Genomic DNA, 22,401 nt, shown 5'->3' on the forward strand with positions numbered 1-22,401 from the left:
GAATCAGCAGAGGAACCTTAGACACTGCAGACAGAATCAGCAGAGGAACCTTAAACACTGCAGACAGAATCAGCATTTGAAGAAAGGTATGTGTTGGGGGTGGGGGTGGGGGTGAGGAAACATGCACATTCAGCAGATACACAGAAAAAAAGACCTTTTGGGAAGCCAAAACATCTGGGGTAGTGAGTGGTAGTCTTAAAACCTCTGAGGAGTTTCTTCTCCTAATTTAGGGTTGGCCAGTTGAAGAAAGCTAGGACAGTTGATTGGCCCAGAACTGTTGAGTGTCATGTTCTGAGTGGGTCTTGAACTTGTCTCATCTATCTAAAGCCTGAGCCTTTTGTTTTAATTGGCCAGGCTTTTGTCTTGGATCCGAGGTGAGGAAGAAGCTGGCCATCTTCTCCTGAGTGCTGAGCCCTCTCTCCAGCCCTAGACCTTTATTTTTTTTTTTTTTATCAACATGTCTGTGGATATATTTCTTTTAATTCTCTTCCTTATAAAATGTGTCTGTTTGGCATGCAGTCATTTAGAACTCTGTAAGCGAGTCGGTCGGTCGGTTGGCTCATGGGCCCATCTCCCAGGACCTCTGGCCTAGCTTTGCTGTAAACATTCTTCTTCATATAGTGAGCAATTAAGTCAGGGCCTCTGAGCAATTGCTTCTTTGCTGAGCCAGAGACTGACAACTGTCAGCATTATTGTCTCTGCTGCTAGATGTTCATGGAGCCACTCTGTTTCCGAGAAGTCTCTGATGTATTTCAGGGGTCACGTTCAATGTGGGCGGGAACATTGATTCTACCTGTGAGATGCTTGACTGAATGCAACACAGCTGTCATCCGAGTCCTTAGACAGAAGTGCTTCACATATTATTAGACGCTTTTAGTTTTGAAGTGGTATGCATTTTATCCAGAACATTCTATGAAGGGCCTGAAGTAGTGTGCTGTAAACAATATCATTTTATAATGGGTCAGAATTTAAACTCAGGGAATATGATCCATCTAATTACTTTAATGAGACATGACATGAATTTTTAACCAAAAATTACAGCATTTTAACTGAAATCTATCTCTGCAACTTTTGAACTTTTGTGAACAGAGCTGTACTCTCTTCTGGTCTCAGTTCTTTTCCAGCTTTCAGGGGAACAGAGTACACTCACTGTGTTTTCCATGTGTACTGCCTTTGATCATTTTCGAGAATTTGGCTTCCAGCTCATGGGAAGCCTTTGAGTTGAAGATGTGGGGATGCACACAAAATGCTAAATACATACTCTTTGTGTTAGCATCCCGGGCCACTTCAGCAACTTTAAAATGGAAAGTGATTCAGCTAGTTTTAACATTTCTTTAGCTTCTCCTTCCATGGTTGAGTATTTATTTTACCTTTATAATTAGCTCCTCCACATTCCCAACAAGCGTCCATTGATCCTATACATTTCCTTGACAATTGGTAGTCCTTCCCACTCAGACCAGCGTGGTTCATGTGCTAGGCGGTGAAGTCTGTTGTCTCATTTCCCATTGTGTCTGACTTGTTGGTGCTGTGACCTCAAGCTCTTTTCCTAGATCTTCATAGAACAGGGCACCCACCCCCCACTGGCAAACTAGTTGCGTTGCCCCTACTTTATTATTGTCAGTACATTGCACGCCAAAATCCATCTCTTATTAGGAGTTTTCGATCCTCTAGGGCACTACGCGGAGTAAGTGCTTCCCATTGATTATCTGCTTGTATTTCCACAATGACCTTATCAGGCAAGGAAATACCTTCATGTTAGAGATGAGGAAGCTGAGGTGTATCAGGGTAACCCATGAATGACAGAGCCTGGGATCAAGTGAGTCTCCCTCCCTAGAGGCTGATGTCACTGATGTGATCAGTTCACCGGGAAATGCACACCTAGCCTTCCTGGCCCTCTTTCCTAGCCTTCTGCCTTCATCAGGTCTATGGGGACCTTCCTGCCCTCTGTGCTGTGCTCAGGGAATTCAGTGAAGTGTTTTGAACCCCAGGAAGGGTTTGTAAGAGAGCAATATGCCTGGTTTGTCTTTACCTGACAGTGATGTTGATGGTTACAGGGTTTTAAGTTATTGTGCTGCTTCCACTCAGGTAGCTGCAGTGAGTTTTCTGTCAGTGAGGTTCAGTCCAGCAGGCCTGCGACTGGGCTGGCTGCAGAGCCCAGCAGGGAGGAGACTGTTCTTACCTCAAACAGTTTACAGACTGTGTGGAAGAGAGATGCTGAGTGGGTGGCGCTAGTCCTCACCATGGTACCTGTTCTAGAAGCCTCATGTTCTGCAGAGCTACTGAAACTCCCAGTGCTGCGGGAAAAATGGGATCAGAAGCAAAGTCCTGAGGCCTGTGACTCCTCTGGCACGCAGGGGCTACTTCCATGTCATTTTCATAAAACACACTGGGAACTTGTGTCAGAGCTGAGGGCTTTCTCCTTTCTGTTGCAGATGCCATTTTGTTCTTGTATTGCCCTCCTTGTCTAAGAAATCCACCTGCTCTGATGTAGCTGGTGTGGTGAACGTGTGTGTGTGTGTGTGTGTGTGTGTATGTAGGGATGTACGTATGTACTTATTTATAGATATGGTTTTGCAGTGTAGCCTTGGCTGGCCTTGAACTTATGATCTTACTGTCTCAGCCTCCCTTTCCTAAGTTCTAGGATTCTAGGTGGATATCTCCACATCTGGCTTCTGTACTCTTTTTTTATTTATCATTAAATATGAGGAATTTCTTACTCCAGAAACCATTGTCATGGGAGCCTTTTGTAACGACCATGCCTTAAACATGTGTAGGTGTTTAGGAGGTCTGGCTATGTTCTTGTGCTTGATTCTTGATACTCTGTGTTTAGCTCAATTGTTAGGCCTTCTTGACTCAGTACACTATATTACAGTTTGAATATGGATGTTCAGGGCTACTAGTGGCTCACTGTGTGCATAAATTGGAAGTATATTCCACGTATCTTGTCTCTAAACTCTGTGGGTCTGTCTCTTCATGTGCTCTAAATGATCCAGGGCACTGGACAGGCCAGCCTCGGAGCAGACGTCAGGCTTTTCCAGGGCTCTGCAGGTCCTGCATTCCTGGATTCTCTGGGCTAACTGGGATGGTTGATGACCCCTGTGGCAGGCCACTGCTTGGTGGACTCTTAGGGCAGCATGTTTGAATGCACTCCTCTTTGCACTGGAGAGCGTCAGAGCCGGAGGAAAGGTGCTGTGCCTCTGCTGGAGGAACCACAGAGCTCAGGTTCATGTCTCTAAGAATGGTATAGGCAGGTCGTGGTGGCACATGTGTGACTGGCCTCAAGGGTCCAAGAGGTTCAGAGACAGCTGTGTATAGAAGAGTGGAAAAGAGTAAAACACTGAAAAACATTGGTGGAGTATGGCGACTTTGCTTCTGTATTTGTTAGCAGCTAGGACATTTCAGCTGAGAGGGTAAGGGAAGATGCAGACTGTGCTCTCAGAGTGTGTGTTTGTGTGACCCGTTGAGAGGTTTCTGGTGTGTCCCCAGGTATGCATGCCTTTTCCTGCTTCCCGACTGCCTTCCTGCTAAGAGCGCATTGTGTACAGTTGTCTACGGTCTCTTTTCCTATGGTCACGCTTGCCTCACTTCCTCCTCCTGGATATCTCTGACCTCATCCTCCTGGGTCACCCTGTATTACCAGAGCATCTCAGGAGCAGGTACCCTCAGTGGACTTGGGGCTTTTAATGTGCTGGCTTCCTTTGAGGCAAGGGTTCTGATAGCAGGTGCCCTAAGACAGGAAATAGAAATGCCAGGCCTGGAAAAAGGGGTACAGTCTCACATTTGCCATGGACAGTTGATCCTGCAGTCTCCCAGCCCACTGGGGGGGACATATGGAGCGAGGCTAGACCTCACTGCAGGAAGTAATGCCAAGATGTTTAAGGCCACCTCTTTCCTTTCACAACTCATGACCCTGGTGCTTTATCACTGCTTGCCTCTTCTTTGGATGACTGCTTAGAGGGGAATCCTAGTATACATATTTGACAACCTTCCTCCTTTGTTTTAGAATGAGCTAGCATTGATGGTATTTTCCTGAGGCTCCAAACCAGTGGGTCTCAATCTGTGGGTCATGACCTCTCTGGGGAGTGAACAACCCTTTCACAGGGGTTGTCAAAGACCATCAGAAAACATACACTTTACATTATGGTTCATAACAGTAGTGAAATTACAGTTATAAAATAGCAGCAAAGATAATTTTATGGTTGGGAGTCATCACAACATGAGGAACTGTATGAAGAAGCATTAGGAAGGTTGAGAACCCCTGCTCCAGACTGACAGCATGGCTCCTGGAACTAGAGACAATAGTGGCTTCTACCATCAGCCAGGAACCCCCAGCTTAGGATGAATGTCGAAAGCACATTTGGCAGGGAGCATGAAACACTCTCGAATTTTTGAGTGCTAAACAGACATTGCTTTTACAGTCATGGAAAAACAACATGAAGTGGTTGAAAACAAAGGACCCATCCTTTCAAGCTTCTAGTTCCAGCGCTGAGTTGTATGTAACAGGACCTAAGAAGGCTCACAGGCAAATCAGGGGTTACTGTAGTATTAAGAAGAACTCCCTGTGCATCCTCTGTAGGGTCTGATCTGTTGTGGCAAAGAGCTAGAGAAATGTGGACAAGCACCAAGGCAAAAAGCAACTTATAATTGCCCAGCTCTGTGCCCTGCATGGGACATCCATTATGTCCAGGCCTCCTGCAGCTTCAGAAAGCAAGGAGATGGTGCTGGGATCTGGAGAACCACATCTAGTTTTTGCTTTGTGGTTAGTAGCTGATGCCTATGGATTAATTTAATTTCCCACCCTTCTTACTGCTTAAATCATTTTAGCAGCGTGAGTGAACTTTCAGCAGATGCTGATTTTGGCAAGGACTGTGAGGCAAAGTCATTGTTCTTAATATAAATTTAGACAATTACAGTGTGGGTCTGGCCTATACTGTTCAGGTGTTCTCACAAAACAAACCCAAGTTCTCTGTACAAAGGAGATTTATTTGCCTCAGAAGGACAAAGGGCAGAGAATACAAGACAAAGACAGGAAATAGAGGATGAGGGGGAAGAGAAAAGGAACAAGGGAGAGGGGTATTTGCCCAGAGGGACAAATGACAGTCTCTGGATAGAAAGAAGACAGATGTGGCCCATACCACATGATGGTTTATAAAGGAAAAGGGGGAGCCAGGCAGTGTTGACACACAACTTTAATCCCAGTAGTCAGGAGGCAGAGTCAGGTCAATCTCTGAGCTCAAGGCTAGCTTGCTGTACAGAGCAAGTTCCAAACCAACCTACCAACCATCCATTCATCCATCCATCCATCCATCCATCCATCCATCCATCCATCCATCCAAAAAACTCCAACAAAACAAAACCAAACTCAAACAAAAACAAAACAAAAACAAAAACAAAAAAGAAAAAGGCATAGGGGGAAATCCCATGTTAGGATGAGTTGGTTAATTTTGATTGGGCAAGTTAACTAGGGTAGCCAAAAGGGTGTTTTTGATTGTTGGACTTCACTACTTTGATAGCTGGACCTCAGTCAGCCTCAGGAGGAGAAAGTGGCCAAATAAGGGAATGGACTCTGGTGACTAGCTTTAGGACTGTGATCTGATAACCAGGTTTAGTAGAGGGAAAGGGGGAGAAGGGTAAAAGGCAAAGTTGCCATTCTTGGGTCTGCTGGAGCCTTTGAAGCGGATTCTGGAGCTTAAGCCCCTCCACTCTGTCTGTCTGTCTGTCTTTCTCTTTAAAGATTTATTTATTTAATGTATGTGAGTACACTACATACCCTTCAGACACACCAGAAGAGAGCATCAGATCCCATTACAGATGGTTGTGAGCCACCACGTGGTTGCTGGGAATTGAACTTAGGACCCCTAGAAGAGCAGTCAGTGCTCTTAACCGCTGAGCCATCTCTCCAGCCCCTCTCTTTCTCTTTTTAAAGAATATTTTATTTTAGTTTTATCTGTGTGTGTGTGTGTGTGTGTCTGTGTCTCTGTGTGTGTGGGTGTGTGTATGTATGATTTGTATGTATGAGTGCCCGTGGAGGCCTAGCGAGGTGTTGGAGCCCCTGGAGCTGGGGTTACAGGTGATTAGGTATTGGAAACCAAACTCAGGTCCTGGAACTGCTACCATGTCTCAGCCTTGCCCATTGCTTCCTGTTCTCCAGGGGGATAAACAGCTTTATTGTAGCACGTGTTCCCTATTGGGATGCTTTGTCTTGCCACAGGCTCAGCGTGATAGGAATTAGAGACCATGGACAGGAAACCTGAACCTATGACTCAAAACAAACTGTTCTCCTATAAGGTGAACATCTCTGGTGTTTTGTTTTAGGAACAGATGCCTGATGAACGCACTGCCCCTCTTGGCTTCACTACCTGCCTGCCCTTATTTTCCTTCATCTTTTTTTTTTTTCCTTTTTTTAAAGTCTCTTTTCCTGAGCTCCCTCCACACTTACGATCATAAATTAGCCCAGCTCTTTCTTCTTTCTCAATAGTCTATAATGGCAGTTCAGTTTGAAGAAATAAGTACAGAATTTTAAAAGATGAAGCAGACATAGTTGGGAAGAAACTCCTGTTCATCATTGCACTGTCCAACCAAGTACTACATGGACTTGGGATGAGAAAGAAATCCTCTTCACTCAGCAGGAGTCATTGGAAGAATTCAAACCAACGATCCAGGGCCTGCGAATATGGAAATATTGATGACTTTGTTGACATGTTCTTCACACCTATGCTTTACTGAGGAAATTAATAGTACATGTGTCTTTTTTTTTTTTTTTTTATCATTCTTCCCTTTGCTATGTCTGAGGGAATCCTTCCAGTTTATGGGTCCCTTCACCCATCCTCTGAGTTAAACGTCACATCATTTATTTCTATTTCAGTAGGCACACACACAACCTACTGAGTCTGTTTAGTGGCTTGTGGGTACATATGTGTAGGACTTGAGACTGGATAACCTATAGGAGGCCTGTCTCTGGGCCAAACAGACTCCTGCCTCTCAGTTGCCAATTGATTGTATCTAGGGGTAGGACCTTGTATAATTTCTCTGTCCACACTGGCATGTCAACTGGTGTCATTATGCAGGTACCGTTTAGGTAGCCATAGTGTTGAGATTTCATGTCTAGAAGACAGTATCTCACAGCAGGCGTCCTGGTGCTCTGGTTCTTAGAGTCTTCTGTGATTTTTCCTGAGTCTGAGGTATAGGGGCTACATTGTAGATGTGTCAATTGGGAGTGGGCACCCCACAGTCAGTTATTTTTCTGCATGTTGACAAATTGTCACTTTTTCTAGTGGTCTTCATCTACTGCAAAAAGAACACATTTACTTTAAACTTACATGGGTTTTTGTTTTGGTTTTTGGCTTCGACATTCATTTCTATACTCCCAGTTTTATTTCATTGATGTGTCTTTAAGCCTCTACCACACCATATTTTCTTTTTAAATTTTTAAAATTTATGTGCATTGGTATTTGCCTGCACTTATGTCTGTGTGAGGGTGTTGGATGATCTGGAACTGGAGTTATAGACAGTTGTGAGCTGCCATGTAGGTGCTGGGAATTGGAACTTGGGTCCTCTGAAAAGAGGAGCTAGTGCTCTTAACTGCTGAGCCATCTCTCCCGCCCTAACATTCCATACCATTTTGATTTGTAGTAAGATTTGAAATTAGGACACCTGAGACCTCTTTGTTCTTTCTGTTTTTTGTTTTTTTGTTTTTGTTTTTGTTTTCTGAGACAGGATTTCTCTGTGTAGCCCCAGTTATCCTGGAATTCACTCTGTAGACCAGCCTGGCTTCAAACTCAGAGATCTGTCTGCCAGTGCTGAGAATGCCAGCCTCTTTGGTTCTAATTAGTTTTTAATCGGTAGTTTGATGCTGAACTTTAAACGTGCACAGTCCCATGATGGAAAGTTAACTCCTCTTATCCCTGTCCAACCTTGCACCCCCAGGTTTCTACATGTAATTAAATTTATTACTTTTTTCTGTTTATGTCTTGTATATGTTGATGCAAGCAAATGTGGATGTTTGGCTCTTAATGTGAAAGGTAGCACATGATACTCCAGTTCTATCTCCCATGTTGATGTGCCCTGGAGAGTCTTCCCATACCAGCTTAGCCTGATGTCCTCACATCTCTTAGCTGGCAGCCAGGTAGTGCTTATGGCTGGAATGTACTGTGTCTCAGTGGTGCTTCTGCTGTTGGTTTGCAGGATTTTTAAAGTTTTGGGTCTTTCCTTCTTTTTTCTTTGACAGTATCACATATGTATGCCGTATATCTTGATCATGTCTATTCTCAGTGTCATAAAAACCACACCCATCACACTCCCAATTTTATGTCCTCATTCTCAAATTACTTTCCTCTCTCTCTTTCTTTCTTTCTTTTTTTCTCTCTTTCTTTCTTTCTTTCTCTCTTCCTTTTTAATTTTTTATTAGATGTTTTCTTTATTTATAATATCTCCTTTCCCAGTTTCTCCTCCAAAACAAACAAAGCAAAACACAAACAAAAACAAAAAAACCCAAAAACTAAAACAAACCCTGTTCTCTCCCTCCTCCCCCTGCTCACGACCCCACCCCCTCCTGCTTACTGGCCTTCATTGCTGGTGGGACTGCAAGCTGGGACAACCACTCTGGAAATCAGTTTGGCGGTTCCTCCAGAAATTGGACATAGTACTAACAGAGGACCCAGCTATACTACTCCTGGGCATATACCCAGAAAATGCTCCAACATGTAATAAGGACACATGCTTCACTATGTTCATAGCAGCCTTATTTATAATAGCCAGAAACTGGAAACAACCCAGATGTCCCTCAACATAGGAATGGATACAGAAAATGTGGTACATCTATACAATGGAGTACTACTCAGGTATTAAAAACAATGAATTTATGAAATTCTTGGGGAAATGGTTGGATCTGGAGAGTATCATCCTGAGTAAGGTAACCCAATCACAAAAGAACACACATGGTATGCACTCTCTGATAAGTGGTTATTAGCCCAGAAGATCAGAATACACAAAGTACAAACCACAAACCACAAGAAACTCAAGAAGAAGGAAGACCAAAGTGTGAATACTTCGCTTCTTCTTAAAAGGGGGAACAAAATACCCATGGAAGGAATGTAGAGAATAACTATGGAGCAGAGACTGAAGGAAGGACCATTCAGAGACTACTCCACCTGGGAATCCTTCAATCATCAAATCTAGACACTATTGTAGATGCCTGCAAGTGCTGGATGACAGGAGCCAGATATAGCTGTCTTCTGAGAGGTTCTGACAGTACCTGACAGAACTAGAGACTTACAGCCATCCATTGGACTGAGTACAGGGTCCCCAATGAAGGAGCTAGAGAAAGGACCCAAGGAGCTGAAGGGTTTGCAGCCCCTTAGGACGATCAACAATATGAGCTAACTAGTACCCTCAGAGCTCCCAGAAACAAACTCCAACAAAAGAGTGCACATAGTGGGACTCATGGCTCCAGCAGCATGTGTATAGCAGAGGATGGCTAAGTCGGTCATCAATGGGAGGAGAGGCCCTTGGCCCTGTGAAGGTTCTTATCTTTATTTATTAACCCACTTAATCTTTAGTGCTGCTCATCCACTGTGGCACAAGCAACCTTCAATGGCCATACTCCTAAAGAAAAGAGATTCTCCCTTCCCCAGCACCCATCAACTGCCAAAAGCTTGTCAGCTAGGCTGACGTCTCAGGGTCCTCTTGTCCCTGTTTGCTGGAACTTCGAACTGGATTGATCTTGTGCAGACAGCCATTGCTGCTGTGGGTGCGAGTGTTCCCTTCTGGTGACTTGAGCTTGATCCCCAGAATCCAACATGGTGAAAGGAAAGAACTGACTCCAGAAAATTGTCCTGACCTCCATGCCATGCACTCATGTATACACACACACACACACACACACACACACACACACACACACACACACAACCCACTAATAGAGTACAACCTCCAGAGTGATGCAAAGAATAAATTTGTACATATACCACTCTTTGTGGAAGGCATAGATCTGGGACAAGTTCTCAGAAATGGGATTGATAGATATGCCACAAGGGTGCTGCACCCCCAACTCTTTGTGACACCTTCCTTTCTTTATTGTTTTGTCAACAGAGTATAATTTAAATTTCTAGAAAAATTTTCCATCTGTGAGATAATCTCATTGTAGTTTTGATGTTCAGTGTGTGGTTGAACACTTTTCAGATTATTTTTAGTACTTACTTTTCTTTCTTTATTTCTTTTCCTTTTTTAAGAGAACCACTTCTTAATTGACCTAGTTCATTTTTATTTCATTGTTTTACTTTAATCTTTAGTCTTTTCATTTCTTCTTTACTTTTTGTTGTGTGGTCTATTGTCTATTTTCTTGCTTCCTTGTTTCATTTAGGGTTTTTTTCTTTTCTTTTTTTTAGTTTTCCTAAATAATAAATTTATGGTCTAAAAAATATCAAAATTTTATATGGGTCATTTTTTGCCACATCTGATCCCTTAGGAAAATTTCCAAGCCACTCTGTTGACATTTGCATGAAAGAGGATGCCACTTTTTGCACCAGCTACTCTGTGTCCAAGCCATCCCAGTCTACTACCTTAACAACTTCTCTCTCTTGCCTCCAGCTGGGTCTCCTTCAGGCAGTATTCACAACAGTTTTAGCCTTTTCCTGTAGATGTTTAGGTTGGGAAAGCTTTTAAGGATTATGCTTATTTCTCAACAATAATTACAAGTGTGTGTGTATGTGTGTGTGCCCATGTCTGTGTGTGTGTGTGTGTGTGTGTGTGTGTGTATGTTTGTGTGTCTGTGTTCATGTGTAGAGGTTAGGGGAGGAGAGAACATTATGCCTTCCTGAGGACTGTTCTCTTCTGGAGTGACAGGAACTGATGGAAGATGGTTCTGAGCACAGATGCTTTCTGCCCATGGGGGCTCCCTGTTTGGGAGATGGTCATAGCTCGAGACTTTCTGGTTCATCTTTGAGCCTCTTAGGCTCATCCCGTGGAGCATCCTTTATCTCCTAAAGTTCTGATCTGGATGAGAACCTTGCTGTGAAGTCCCTCTGAGGCCACTGTGTTCCCAAGGGAGAAGATATCTCCATGTTTCCTGTACTGCAGCCAACTATCTTCACTAGTCCAGCAGAAGTTCTGCTATAAGGTTAAAGGACTGTCTAGCTAGAGTACACATCTATCATGTATCTAAGATACAAGAGGAAATCAACTTCACTGTTAGCAGTGTGGACATGCACAGACTTTAAATGTAACCTTACTCATGGCCAAGAGAGACGAAGATTAAAAATATATCATATTCAAAGAGGTAGAAGTCTCAGCTCAGGAGATCCTGGCTGGTTTCCTAGCCGGTCGCTGTCAGCAGAGGGGTGTCCTTGGCCAGCCTGATATGGGTTCACTTAGCAGCCATGTCCAACATGTTTGCATACCTGTGTTACAGAGTTGTCCTTCAGGGCCTCAAACACTGCAGCCATCCACATAGCCTCTTGTGTGTCTCCGTTAGGAGACGATGCGGCCTTCTATTTCCTATGAGGGTATCTAGGCAGAGTGTTGTTAGGTGCTACATGCAGATCACAGACATGTCTAAGTAAAGTCCTATGCTCAGAGGCATTGCCTAGAATCTGTTAGACAAGACGAGCTTCCTTAATTGCTATGAATCTCTGGTCCTAGCACCTAAGCTCAGAATATCTGCTAGCTAAGGTAACTTTCGGTCCTACTTATTTACCAGCAAATGGTTGTTTACTGAAGAGCCATATTTTTGGCTCTATGGTTTGTATTTGAGGGTGGCCTCTTCCTATAACCAGACATTTTTGATCTTGGGCCACAGATATATCCCCTTCTCTACTAAGCCTTGCTATGAAATCCTGGGCCTGAGCTACCTCAGTGCACAGAAGTAGCACAGCCAAGCAGATCACTTTCAGAAGGGGAGCCTGGACCTGGGAGAATCACCCAGTGGTCTAGGGCTCGCCTCTCTTCATCCCTTCATGGATTCTAGTATAGAATAGAGTATACTCAGTATACTCTAGTATATAGAATAGTATAGAATAGTATACTCAGGCCTGGCTGTTCATACTCTGAGAAGCTCAGTTACCCATACTGTCCCCATGTGCTGACAAGCAGCTGTCTTCCCAGGAAAGTCTGAGGAGGTGTCTTTCCTGTAGAGTCTGGTTTCTGCTGCAGGCTCCTAGAGCCCTTGCCACTGGCAGTCAGTTTGCCAGGCATCCATTGCTGTGTTGCAGTCATTGGCCCAGTGTGGTATACTGTTGAGGCCATGTCTCCTGAGGAGGTGGGGATGCTGAGACATTGTTGTCTCCATGGAAGCAGACTCTACACATGAGGCTAGAGCTGCTACAGATGCCAGCAGCCCGCCAGTGCCACCCCCACGAGCATCCTACACAGTCCCGGGATTCAGATCAAAGCCCTGTAGCTTAGACAGTGGCCATAGCCTTTCCATGGCCTGGTGCCTGTGCACCCAGTGTTAGAGTTTCCAGGAGCAACTCCTCCTTCTCTGCTTGGGCTCTGGACAGGTCAAGAGTGGAACAGAAAAGAAGTCTGGGTGGTGAGAATACTTCCTGGTTGGAAGGGAACTGCCTGTAGGAGATGGGCTTGGTTCAAGCTAGCCCAAGGCTCTTGTCTAGTGCCATGTTCCCTAACAGCGGGCCACATCTCAGCGGGTCATGGCTATGCTCTTGATGGTAGAAACAACAGCACATGCCTCTTGGTCACTTCATTTTTCCTTCAATACCATTTGTTGTTGTTGTGTTTCCTGGTCAATGGTCTGGGCTGTCCCTCAGACTGACCATATCCTATGATGGCCAATAATAGGTACGTTAGTAACAGGGACCAAAGCTTTTTACACATTTATTGAAGTCATGATGACTGGCCCCAGACAGGCAGGGTGGGCCTTCTTGGTATGTGGTGAGAGTCAGTTGAACATTGTGTGGAGAGGCATGGCCAGCAGCCTCAGGTCAGTAGTGAATTCTGACATGTGGCTCACCTTCCAGCCTGGTTAGGAGGGGGCCTTTAACAGCTGCTGCTAGAGACCAGTGTGTAGATGCTGGGCCCCAGCTGGGAGTCTTCGTGTCTGAAACATGTGGTACAGACATGTTTGACATGTGCTTGTCTTGCAGCCCTGGGTGGAACCCTGAGACTTATATTTAAGAACAATTCGATTATATCACCACATGAAACCAGATGTAATTTTGTAGATATGTTCTTGTCTTTTATTTTTAAAAGTGTATTTATTTTCCCTGGCCAGTATAATTTTTCTTGGGGACTTCACCCTTTGATCTGGACTGGAAAAAAAAATGTTACCATTTTAAGACCTCTTAAAACCTGTCTTTGGATTTATTGTGTGTACAAATGGAAATTCAGATAATAGTTCTGTTCCCAACTGAAGAAAAACAGGAAAAGAAAAATAATTTCTCACTACTTGGAATGAGAGCCATGGTAAAGCATGTGCCGTACATCCTGCCAACAGAAATTCAAGGTTGAAAATAATTTTCTTCCTCCTGAGTCTGCCTGCAGCTTCCCTGAGGAGCGTAGATGGTGAAATTTGCGACTAATTGTAGCCATAATTTTAGCATGCAATTAAACACATGATTTCCTTCCCAGCTGATGTCTTTTTAGCTAGTGTGACACAGATAAAACAAAGGCTCTGTTGATTTGAATGGCCACTTTAATCATAAGAGATCACAGAAAACCACCATTATTTGGGCATACTTGGTTCCCCACTGGGAACCAGATTATCTTGCCTATAAAGATGGCGAACAGCTTGGGTGCTTTTAATACTATCTCTGGTGTTACTGTCTGTGCACTGAGGAAAACCAGTGCTACTGTGTGTGTCTGTCTTTTAAATCCTCGTGAGATTAAGGAGGAAGTAAACTGAGTGGGAAGAATCAGAGGGGAAAACTGATGTGGTGGAAGCCATGGCTCCTGGAAAAAGATTCTGTATTGGAGTCATAAGGCTGCCTTAAGCCCAGGAGGCCAACGGATGGGGATTGATGTGACGAGCCTTACTGGACATGGGGCTAAAATGGTGTCGCTCAGTGGCTGTGCTAGTGTGCCTTCCCATCACGCACACGACATTCTATTCATGCTGTGTGCTCTACTTGGTGTTTCTTGCCAGTTCCCTTGGTCAGCTGTAACGTCTATGCTGTTTCTCTTCCTAAATCCTTCATGGGGCTGGCCATTTGTCCTGTGTTGGTTGTTAGGCCCCACTGCCCAGATTTTTTTTTTTTTTAATTACATTGTTGTCCATATGGTCTTTGGACAGGTAAACCTAGGGTCTCCAACTCTTGAATTTGTTTGAATTGTTCTTTCAGATGGCAAGTTTGGTGCCTACATGCAAGTGCACATTCAGAACGATGGGCCTGTGACTATAGAACTGGAGTCCCCTGCTCCTGGAGCTGCTAGCTCTGATCCAAAGCAGGTAAGCCTGGAGCCTGGAGACTGCGTCAGTCTTGAGGGTATAAGTAATGTGCCTTGGCCTACTCCTAGTCTCTGGAGTAGTCCTCATCCTGAGGTGGAGGAAACACTTCATGGCTACAGCCTCATGTTTATTTTAATTTCTCTCTTCTCAAGAATACATGTTTACACTGTCACTCCTGAGCATGTCTCAGGCGTGACCATGCAGAGAAAGTGTTCTTAGAAGGGTCTGTTCTTCTATGGGCTGTTCTTGGGCTAGGTGTCATGGCAGCCAATTGCCACTGGGTGGCAGCAGAGTAGCGGCCCTGGCTAGTGTGCCCAGTGAGAGTGGTTACCTGGATTGGGTTTTGTCCAAGGTGTGGGTGGTAGATGAGCCGCTCAAGAGTCTTTATAAGTCTTCATTTTTCTAAAGCAACATCTGACCTGGATTTACTGCCAACTCTGTAAGCATCCAGGAAGAATGCAATTAAAATAGAGAAAGGAGATGTGTAATCGTCTTGCAAACTTATGCTGTCCCATTGTGTTTAGCATATATAAAAGCTTTAATTAATCCACTTGATAGAGACATGAGGCATGCCAGGCTGTGGAACTAGGTCTGGTCCTGCTCTTCCTTCCTAGCATCTTTCCCATCCTAGGATGCTGCAAAATGGAAGGATGAGCTCACGTGGGGGATGCAGGGTAGAAATGGGGCTGAGTGACTGGTGTGGAGCCATGGTTTTATTCTGTCATTGACACTTTGTGTTGCTGAGGAATAGAACCATGTCTACCATGGCATTAAGCTTTAAAAGTGGAACTGAGGGTGTTGCTCTTACTGACACATTCCATCCATCCGTCCGACTGTCCGTCCGTCCGTCCATCCATCCATCCATCTATATGAATACTCAGTCTGCATGTACATATATACACCAGAAGAGGGCTTTGGATCCTACTATAGATGGCCATCATGTGGTTGCTGGGAATTGAACTCAGGACCTTTGGAAGGTCAGCCAGTGCTCCAACTTGCTGATCTACCTCCCCAACCCCTACTGATAACGTTTTAAAAATCACAAACAAAAAAATCTACAGGAAAATGTAAACTTTGAGATAATTTCAGCCTTACAGGAAAGCCCAACAGAAGCCTACTACAGTCTTTTCCCTGGCTTCCCTAGTTTTGATGTATTGCTTAGAGTGATCACATACTGAAGTTAGCCCTGTTACAACACTATGAGCTAAGCCCTCCCTCCCTCCTTCCTTCTCTTCTTCTTTCCTTCTTCTTTCTTTCCCTCCTTCCTTCCTTCCCTCCTTCCCTTCCTCCCTCCCTCCCTCCCTCCCTCCCATTTTCCTTTCCTTCCTTTTTCTGACACAGGGTATCACTTTGTAGTTCAGGCTGGTCTTGAACTCAGTCAGTCTCTTTCCTCAGTTTTCTAAGTGCCAGGATTACAGGCATAAGCTGCCAATGCTCAGTTGCTGTGGCTGCTGCCTCTGCTGCTTGGGTAGATCTTACAGGAAGGCGCCACTACGTCATGTAGTTTCACTAGTTTTTGTTTTAGCTGTGCAGTATTACAAATTCCATTTAATTATAATTGTCATTTCTCCTTTGTTTTGTCCAACCTGAGTCAGTTCCTTAGACTTTCCTGTGTTTCACGACCCTGACCCTTTCCACATGTTCTGGAACGTTGTTTTGTAGACCTTTTCTCAATTTCATTTCTGTGGTTAGAGCAAGGCCCTGTGGTGTGGTGGGAAAAGCAGCTTGTTCAAAAGGCAGTCTTGTTCTCTTCTTAGTGCACCATCGGGTGGTATGTGACACTAATTTGTCTCGCCAACCTTGCCGCCTGGTTAAGGTGGAGTCTGCCAGATTTCTCCATGCTTTACAAGATCCTCCCCCTCCCCCCACCTGTCTTTCTTATGGTCATCAGCAGATGGCATCAATCCTGCTCCCACCCCCCCCTCACCCCCCCACTTCCAGTGTAGCATCAAAGCTTCCCTTCCTGGGCTGAGCCAGAGCCAAAGTGAAATGAAAGTAAAGACCCCTGTTCAACGCCTTAGGAGGTTTCCTTCCTCCACGCGTCTCCTCAAGGAGCAGCTGGTTCCTTCTTCATGGAACCATGAGTTCTTTTGGAAATCAGGGATTACTTAGTTAGGGATTCCAAACTTTCTGATGTCCCTGAGAAATAGGACAATATGTTTGAAAAAAAAAATTTCAAGGTGGTGACAGAGTAGAGGCTCCTTGACTACAGGCCCTTTGTGGTGGTAGAGGTCACGTCATGTCCAGCCAGTCTGGCCTGGCTTTGACCCTCCCTTTCCAGGCTCTTAGCAGCCTCGCTTAGCTCTCCGGTCAGTCACATTTACTCATCATCTTATTCTTCCTGGCCTTCCCCTCCTCTGGTGCTAGGAATCCATCCCACTGTTCTGTGTATGCTAGGCAAATGTGTGCACTGAGTCATTCTTGGTCCTCCATGGGCTTTTATCTGTGCTTCGAGGTCTACAGTGAACGAGTGCCTCGGCATCTTCCTTCTGCTCTGTGCCCTCGGGGGCTCGGGGTCCCCAATGAACTCTTGCTTACCCCGCTGGAGGGGCTTGAGGTTTTATGTGATTGCTGTCCTGTAGTTTTGAGGAATTATTCTGCTTTAACTGTATTTTGGGAAAATTTTAGGCTGGCTTTTTCATTCCATCTAAACTGTTTTAAAATGGCATGTTGTGGCTGGACGGTGGTAGTGCACGCCTTTGATCCCAGCAGTTGGGAGGCAGAGGCAGGCGGATTTCTGAGTTCGAGGCTAGCCTGCTCTACAGAGTGAGTTCCAGGACAGCCAAAGCTACACAGAGAAACCTTGTCTTGAAAAAACCAAAAAAAAAAAAAAAAAAAAAAAAAAAAAAAATGGCATGTTGTACACCTGTAATATATCCCATAAAACCAAAGAACCCTGGTGAGCCTCAAACAGTGTTCTTTAAACATCGGAGGAAATTATGTTAATTTATGAGGTTAAAGAAGACTTTATGAGCCCTAAAGGCCCTTGCTATTTAAATGCACCTGTTGTCCAATTTCACATCTGTAACTTTCCTGATCTTAGACATTTGTGCAGGCTTCCATCCGGTGGCTCTCCAGCAGGTGGCAGCCAGTGGGCACAGAAGGGCCAAGATGACCATGGTGCCTTCCTCTGTCTGTGTCCTGTCTGCCTTTCCCTTTCAGCTAGAGGGGCTTCTCTTGCAGCAGACAGTGTCTTGGCTTGCTTTCGTGTGGATAGGAAGAGCGCAGCCAAATTTGTTTTACTGATAGAAAAACATGTGTTTCTGTCAAGTAAGCTTTTAATTCTAAGTGTTTTATTTCCTTACTATATTCCAAATTTTACAGTTGCATTATGGAAAAACCATTCATTTGGCAAGTTTCTGTGTTACAGAAAAATGGTTCTTTTGGCCAGTTTCTAAGAAATATCAACTCTGTAAGCCATCTGTGCAGATGAACAAGGTGTGTTTGTATGCAAGCCTGTGAGTGCCTATGTGTGTATGAGGGTGTGAGGAAGGGGCAGATGTCCCTGCCACCGGATCCTCACTCTTAGACATGGACCTAGAGCAATAGAAACCAGGAAAGTCAGAGACCAGGAAAGAGGTCCAGTCAGCATAGAACACAGGGAATGTGACAGCCACATGGCTCAGACCCTTTGGGGCCTTCCCAAAGCATGCAGCAGACAATCTGTCACCAAGGCTGGAGGGCTGAACCTCTATGGCCATCCCGTCCATTCTGCACGCGTATGCAAGCTTTCTTGGTACAGCACTCAAGCATGTTCTCTCTTCAGCCCAAGAAGAAGCCAGCCAGACCTTCCTGGTTCCAGTGGCAACTTCTTCTCAGAGGAGGGGCTTCTCTCTACCCTTCAGGGCAGTGGTGGCCCAGCCACTGTCGCACTGTGCTATTTGTCACTGTCTTCCTGCTTCTCTGCTTAGCCCTCTTCTTCACCACTCCCAAGATGTCCATCCACCCTGTGTCTTGTTCGCTGCTGTGCTGTAAGAAGAGTGCCCAGAGAGGTGTCATTGGCGTAGGAACAGTGCCTTGGAGGCTGTGGACAGTGCTGTCTGTAAGTATCATGAAGTCAGTTATTTATTTATTTATTTATTGGTTTTTGGCTTTTTCAAGACAGTGTTTCTCTGTGTAGTCCTGGCTGTCCTGGAACTCACTCTGTAGACCAGGCTGGCCTCGAATTCGGAAATCCGCCTGCCTCTGCCTCCCAAGTGCTGGGATTAAAAGGATGTGCCACCACTGCCCGACTATTTATTTTTAAATTAGTAGAAACATTTATTATATTGAATACATAGCTCAAATATAAAGGTTTCTTTAAGAACTCTTTGACAATTTCATATGCTCATATATTGAATTTTGGTTATTTTTTTATCCCATTATCTTCTCTTACCCATTTTCTTCCCCAAGTGAAACCACTCCTTTTTCCAACAAGCTTCTTGCCTAGTTGGTTATTATTATTTGTATGTGCGCTCAAACATGTGTGTGTGTGTGTGTGTGTGTGTGTGTGTGTGTATGTGCATGTGTGCATGAGATGTACTGAATTTCCCTACAGCTGCTTGCACAGGCGTGAATGAGGCATTATGTACTGGAGCATGGACAACTTATTCTGTCTAGAAATGACACACACTCCTTTCTCAGCAGTCGTCCACCTGCCCATTTTCCCTTAGTGGGGGATTGGGCCTCATGAGCTCCTCCCCCACGACTGTCCTGGCTCTAAGAATGCTACTTCCACTACTGCTGCTGAGCTGGGCCAGTCTCTCAGGGAACAGAAAGGCTCAGCTGATCTCTCTGATGGAGAGAGAAGGGATTCTTGGTTGTTTTCAAACTTGCGCTTCAAGTTCAGGCAAATTCTTGTCTTCAGAGGTTCTAGTGCTTCATTAATAGGCATTGAATGGATGGATACTGAGCTGGTAAAAGTAGCCAGTGGTTGGCTTGCCTTAGCCAGAACTCTGCCTACTTCTGGGACTGGGCACTGCAGCATCTGGGTCTTTCCTACAGTCACATCAGCAGCTTGCCTATTTTGTAGGCTGCAGTTGGGAGGATGATATACTGTGATGTAAGAAGAGACTGGAAGAAGAGCATCCATCTCTCTGTAGGCCATTTGCCAAGGTCTCAGGCCATGCAAGCTGAGTGGGAGCTGCTTCTGATCTGTGGGAGCACATGGCTTCCCGTGTGCTGTGGGAGAATGGGATTCTGGAGCATTCTGGTTTTACCTGTGCGTGGTTGCAGGTGCACGATGTCTGTAGATGCCTAGAGAGCGGGAGATCAACACCTTAGCCCAGCATCCCTGAAGTAGAAACTTGTTCTTGTTTTAATCCTAAGTGTCTTCTCCTGAGTGGGGGTACTTCTCTGACACTCACATGGATGAAGTGACATTATGTAAGAGCAGATGGGCATTTTTCTCCTAGTGAGGCAAGGCATTGGGTAATTGAAGGGTTCTTTTCTGGGGTTCAGAGCCCTCCTATTTAAGAATATGGCTATGAATTACTTATGTTCTCATTTATTTACTGTAATTGAAAGTCTGACTAAATAGAAACACTGGAAGACGCTAGAAAAATGAACCTCTAACATACATCTTTGCACTAACTCATGTGTTTATTGACAGATCACTGGAAGGAGTTGACTAGTGCAGAAAGGTGTCTTGAACTTTATGAAGCTTTTAATTTTATGCTTCTTTGAGAACTGCTGTTGATTTAGCTATAACTTCCTCTCTTTGCTTATCAGCCAGTATCTATCACTGTTCCTGGACCTTGGAGTGTGGAAGCAGACACATTTGTGGTATCAGGACGAACTGGAGGGAATTTGTAGGGTGCAGCAGGGAATGAAAAAGAAGTCCATTTGGTGTATCTGCTTATCCTCTGTCTGTTGACTGGAACAGCCTTTAATCAGTGCTATGGAATTCAGGGGATATAGAGGACAGACAGATATACACATATGGCTTCTGCCAGACAGCCTGATGCAGGTGTCCAGTCATCTGCAGCTCCTGCCATTTGTGGACCTATCCAGTGAGAAGCTCTAGCAGAAGGAAGAGTCACATGGAGTCTTCCTTTTCATGGAAGAAACACATGCTCCCCTTCCCAGTAATGTTACGCTTGGCCTCTAGGTGAGAATCTTCTGGTGCCAGCCAGTCCCCACAGGCACTGGTACTTGACTTGCCTCAAGGGGGAGTTTGCAGATCTGGTTGCTGACATGGAACTTGGGTCTTACCACTTACTCACAATGTAGTAGTCTGTTCTGTCACATTAGTTTGCTGAAGAAATACTGGCTGAGTTTGTTTTATTTCTGCTTCAGTTGCTCCTCCATTATACAGTTTGTGTTGTTGTCATGGTCATTGTTCTGGTGACACTGGTTTCTGGTTAAGTCAATGCTGAAGGCCTCACCAGGGTGAGACAAGGATTTGGCCAGACCTCTCTCACATGTAGAATCCTGCCTCGTTTCTGGTTCTTTTGGTCTGAACATCTGCTCTTCTGTAAGTTATGAAATAATAACAGCCCTGTGGGGAGTGGCTTGGAGAGTGAGTGGGTGGGGCGCCTGACCTTCCTCATCTTTGCCCACTACTAGCCGCAGTCAGGTAGGTATCCCAGGCCTTGACTGTGCCCATCAGAATGCCTAGCCCATGAATGGAAAGGCTGGAGCCCACTTCATATCTGCAAGCAGGCTCTCCCTTCTAGTGGGGACTTGCCAGGGGTCCTTTTTCTTTCAGTTCTCTAACTCATTTCCATGTGGACAATTGTAATCTTAAGAAGCCTTCCCAAGACGCATGTGACTGTGCCTCTCTGCTTGAGAGCCCATTGATCGATGGTTGGATCATTTGACTTTCATCTTGCCATCTCGAATCTATAGCCTGTGCTATCAAAATTGTAGAAACTGAAGAGTTGTTCTTTGTGATGGGAATTTGGATGGCAGTTTTGAAACTATGATTTACAGCCCTTCTGTCTCTGACACATACACCATTTCCTTTTCTTTTTTTTTTTTTTCCTTTTTTTTTGGTTTTTCGAAACAGAGTTTTTCTGGATCACCCTGACTGTCCTGGAACTCACTCTGTAGCCCAGGCTGGCCTCAAACTCAGAAATCTACCTGCCTCTGCCTCCCAAGTGCTGGGATTAAAGGTGTGCACCACCACCGCCCGGCTTCACATACACCATTTTTTTTTTTATGGTTCTAAATTACTCTTTCTTTTTTTAACTTTTATTGCATTATGATGAGAAAAGTTATATGATTTCAACTTATCTGAATTTGTTAACATTTAAAAATATATTTTAAGTAAATAGAATTAAATCACATTCTTGTTTCCCTTTTGTACTCCAGCTCCTCCTAGAGACCCCCTTCAATACCTACAATATCTTTTTTGTCATATTCCTTAAAATTTATAAAATATTATAACAATAAAAGTATTATAAAAGTTGTTTGATATAAAACAACAATCAATTTAACAGTCTTATGTAGATACTTGTCTACAGCAATCCTGAAAATACATGTTTTTCTCAATATAAATTTTAAATAACTCCAAACATATTAACAGTATACTTCAAAATAATACATCACTACTAGTATTTTCTTAAATGAACATGAATATATAAAGTCTTTTTGTTTGTTTTGTATTTACTAGAGTTTAAAATCTTGGCTCTTACTGTGGTACAAGCCCAAAATAAGAACAATTTTTAGACATTGGGTTTCATTGTAATGACCCTCACATCACCAAAGGATTTTACCTCCATCGTAGCTAAGCTGAGAGTTGATAGTTCTGCTGCACCAAGAAATGAATTGTAGGCACGATTTTTGGATACAGACTTCCTGCTATGGTCAAAGCTATTTGACTTGAGTGAGTGACTTTAGTCTCAGCCCACAGAGAACAGGTTACATTCATTTAAGAAATGGCACATACACCATTTCTAATTGCACCAAGGCAAAGCATCTATTTTGCTCTAAACCAATATACCGGAGCACAAAAACAGGTTATATTCATTTAAGAAATGGTGTAGGTATTAAGATGGTTTATCCATAAAGTCATTCGCCAA

At 44.2% G+C, this 22,401-nt stretch overlaps 1 protein-coding gene across 1 annotated transcript in view; it reads left to right on the forward strand.

Moving 5' to 3' along the window:
* Dtd1 (D-aminoacyl-tRNA deacylase 1) overlaps window positions 1-22,401 on the forward strand; it is a 173,553-nt gene that overhangs the window by 18,018 nt on the left and 133,134 nt on the right. Inside the window, exon 4 of the mRNA XM_031372120.1 lies at window positions 14,292-14,398. Within this exon, the coding sequence (XP_031227980.1) occupies window positions 14,292-14,398 (107 nt within the window). The remainder of the gene's footprint in view (window positions 1-14,291; window positions 14,399-22,401) is intronic.

Source organism: Mastomys coucha, unplaced genomic scaffold (genome assembly GCF_008632895.1).
Source record: "Mastomys coucha isolate ucsf_1 unplaced genomic scaffold, UCSF_Mcou_1 pScaffold15, whole genome shotgun sequence".
NCBI lineage: Eukaryota > Metazoa > Chordata > Mammalia > Rodentia > Muridae > Mastomys > Mastomys coucha.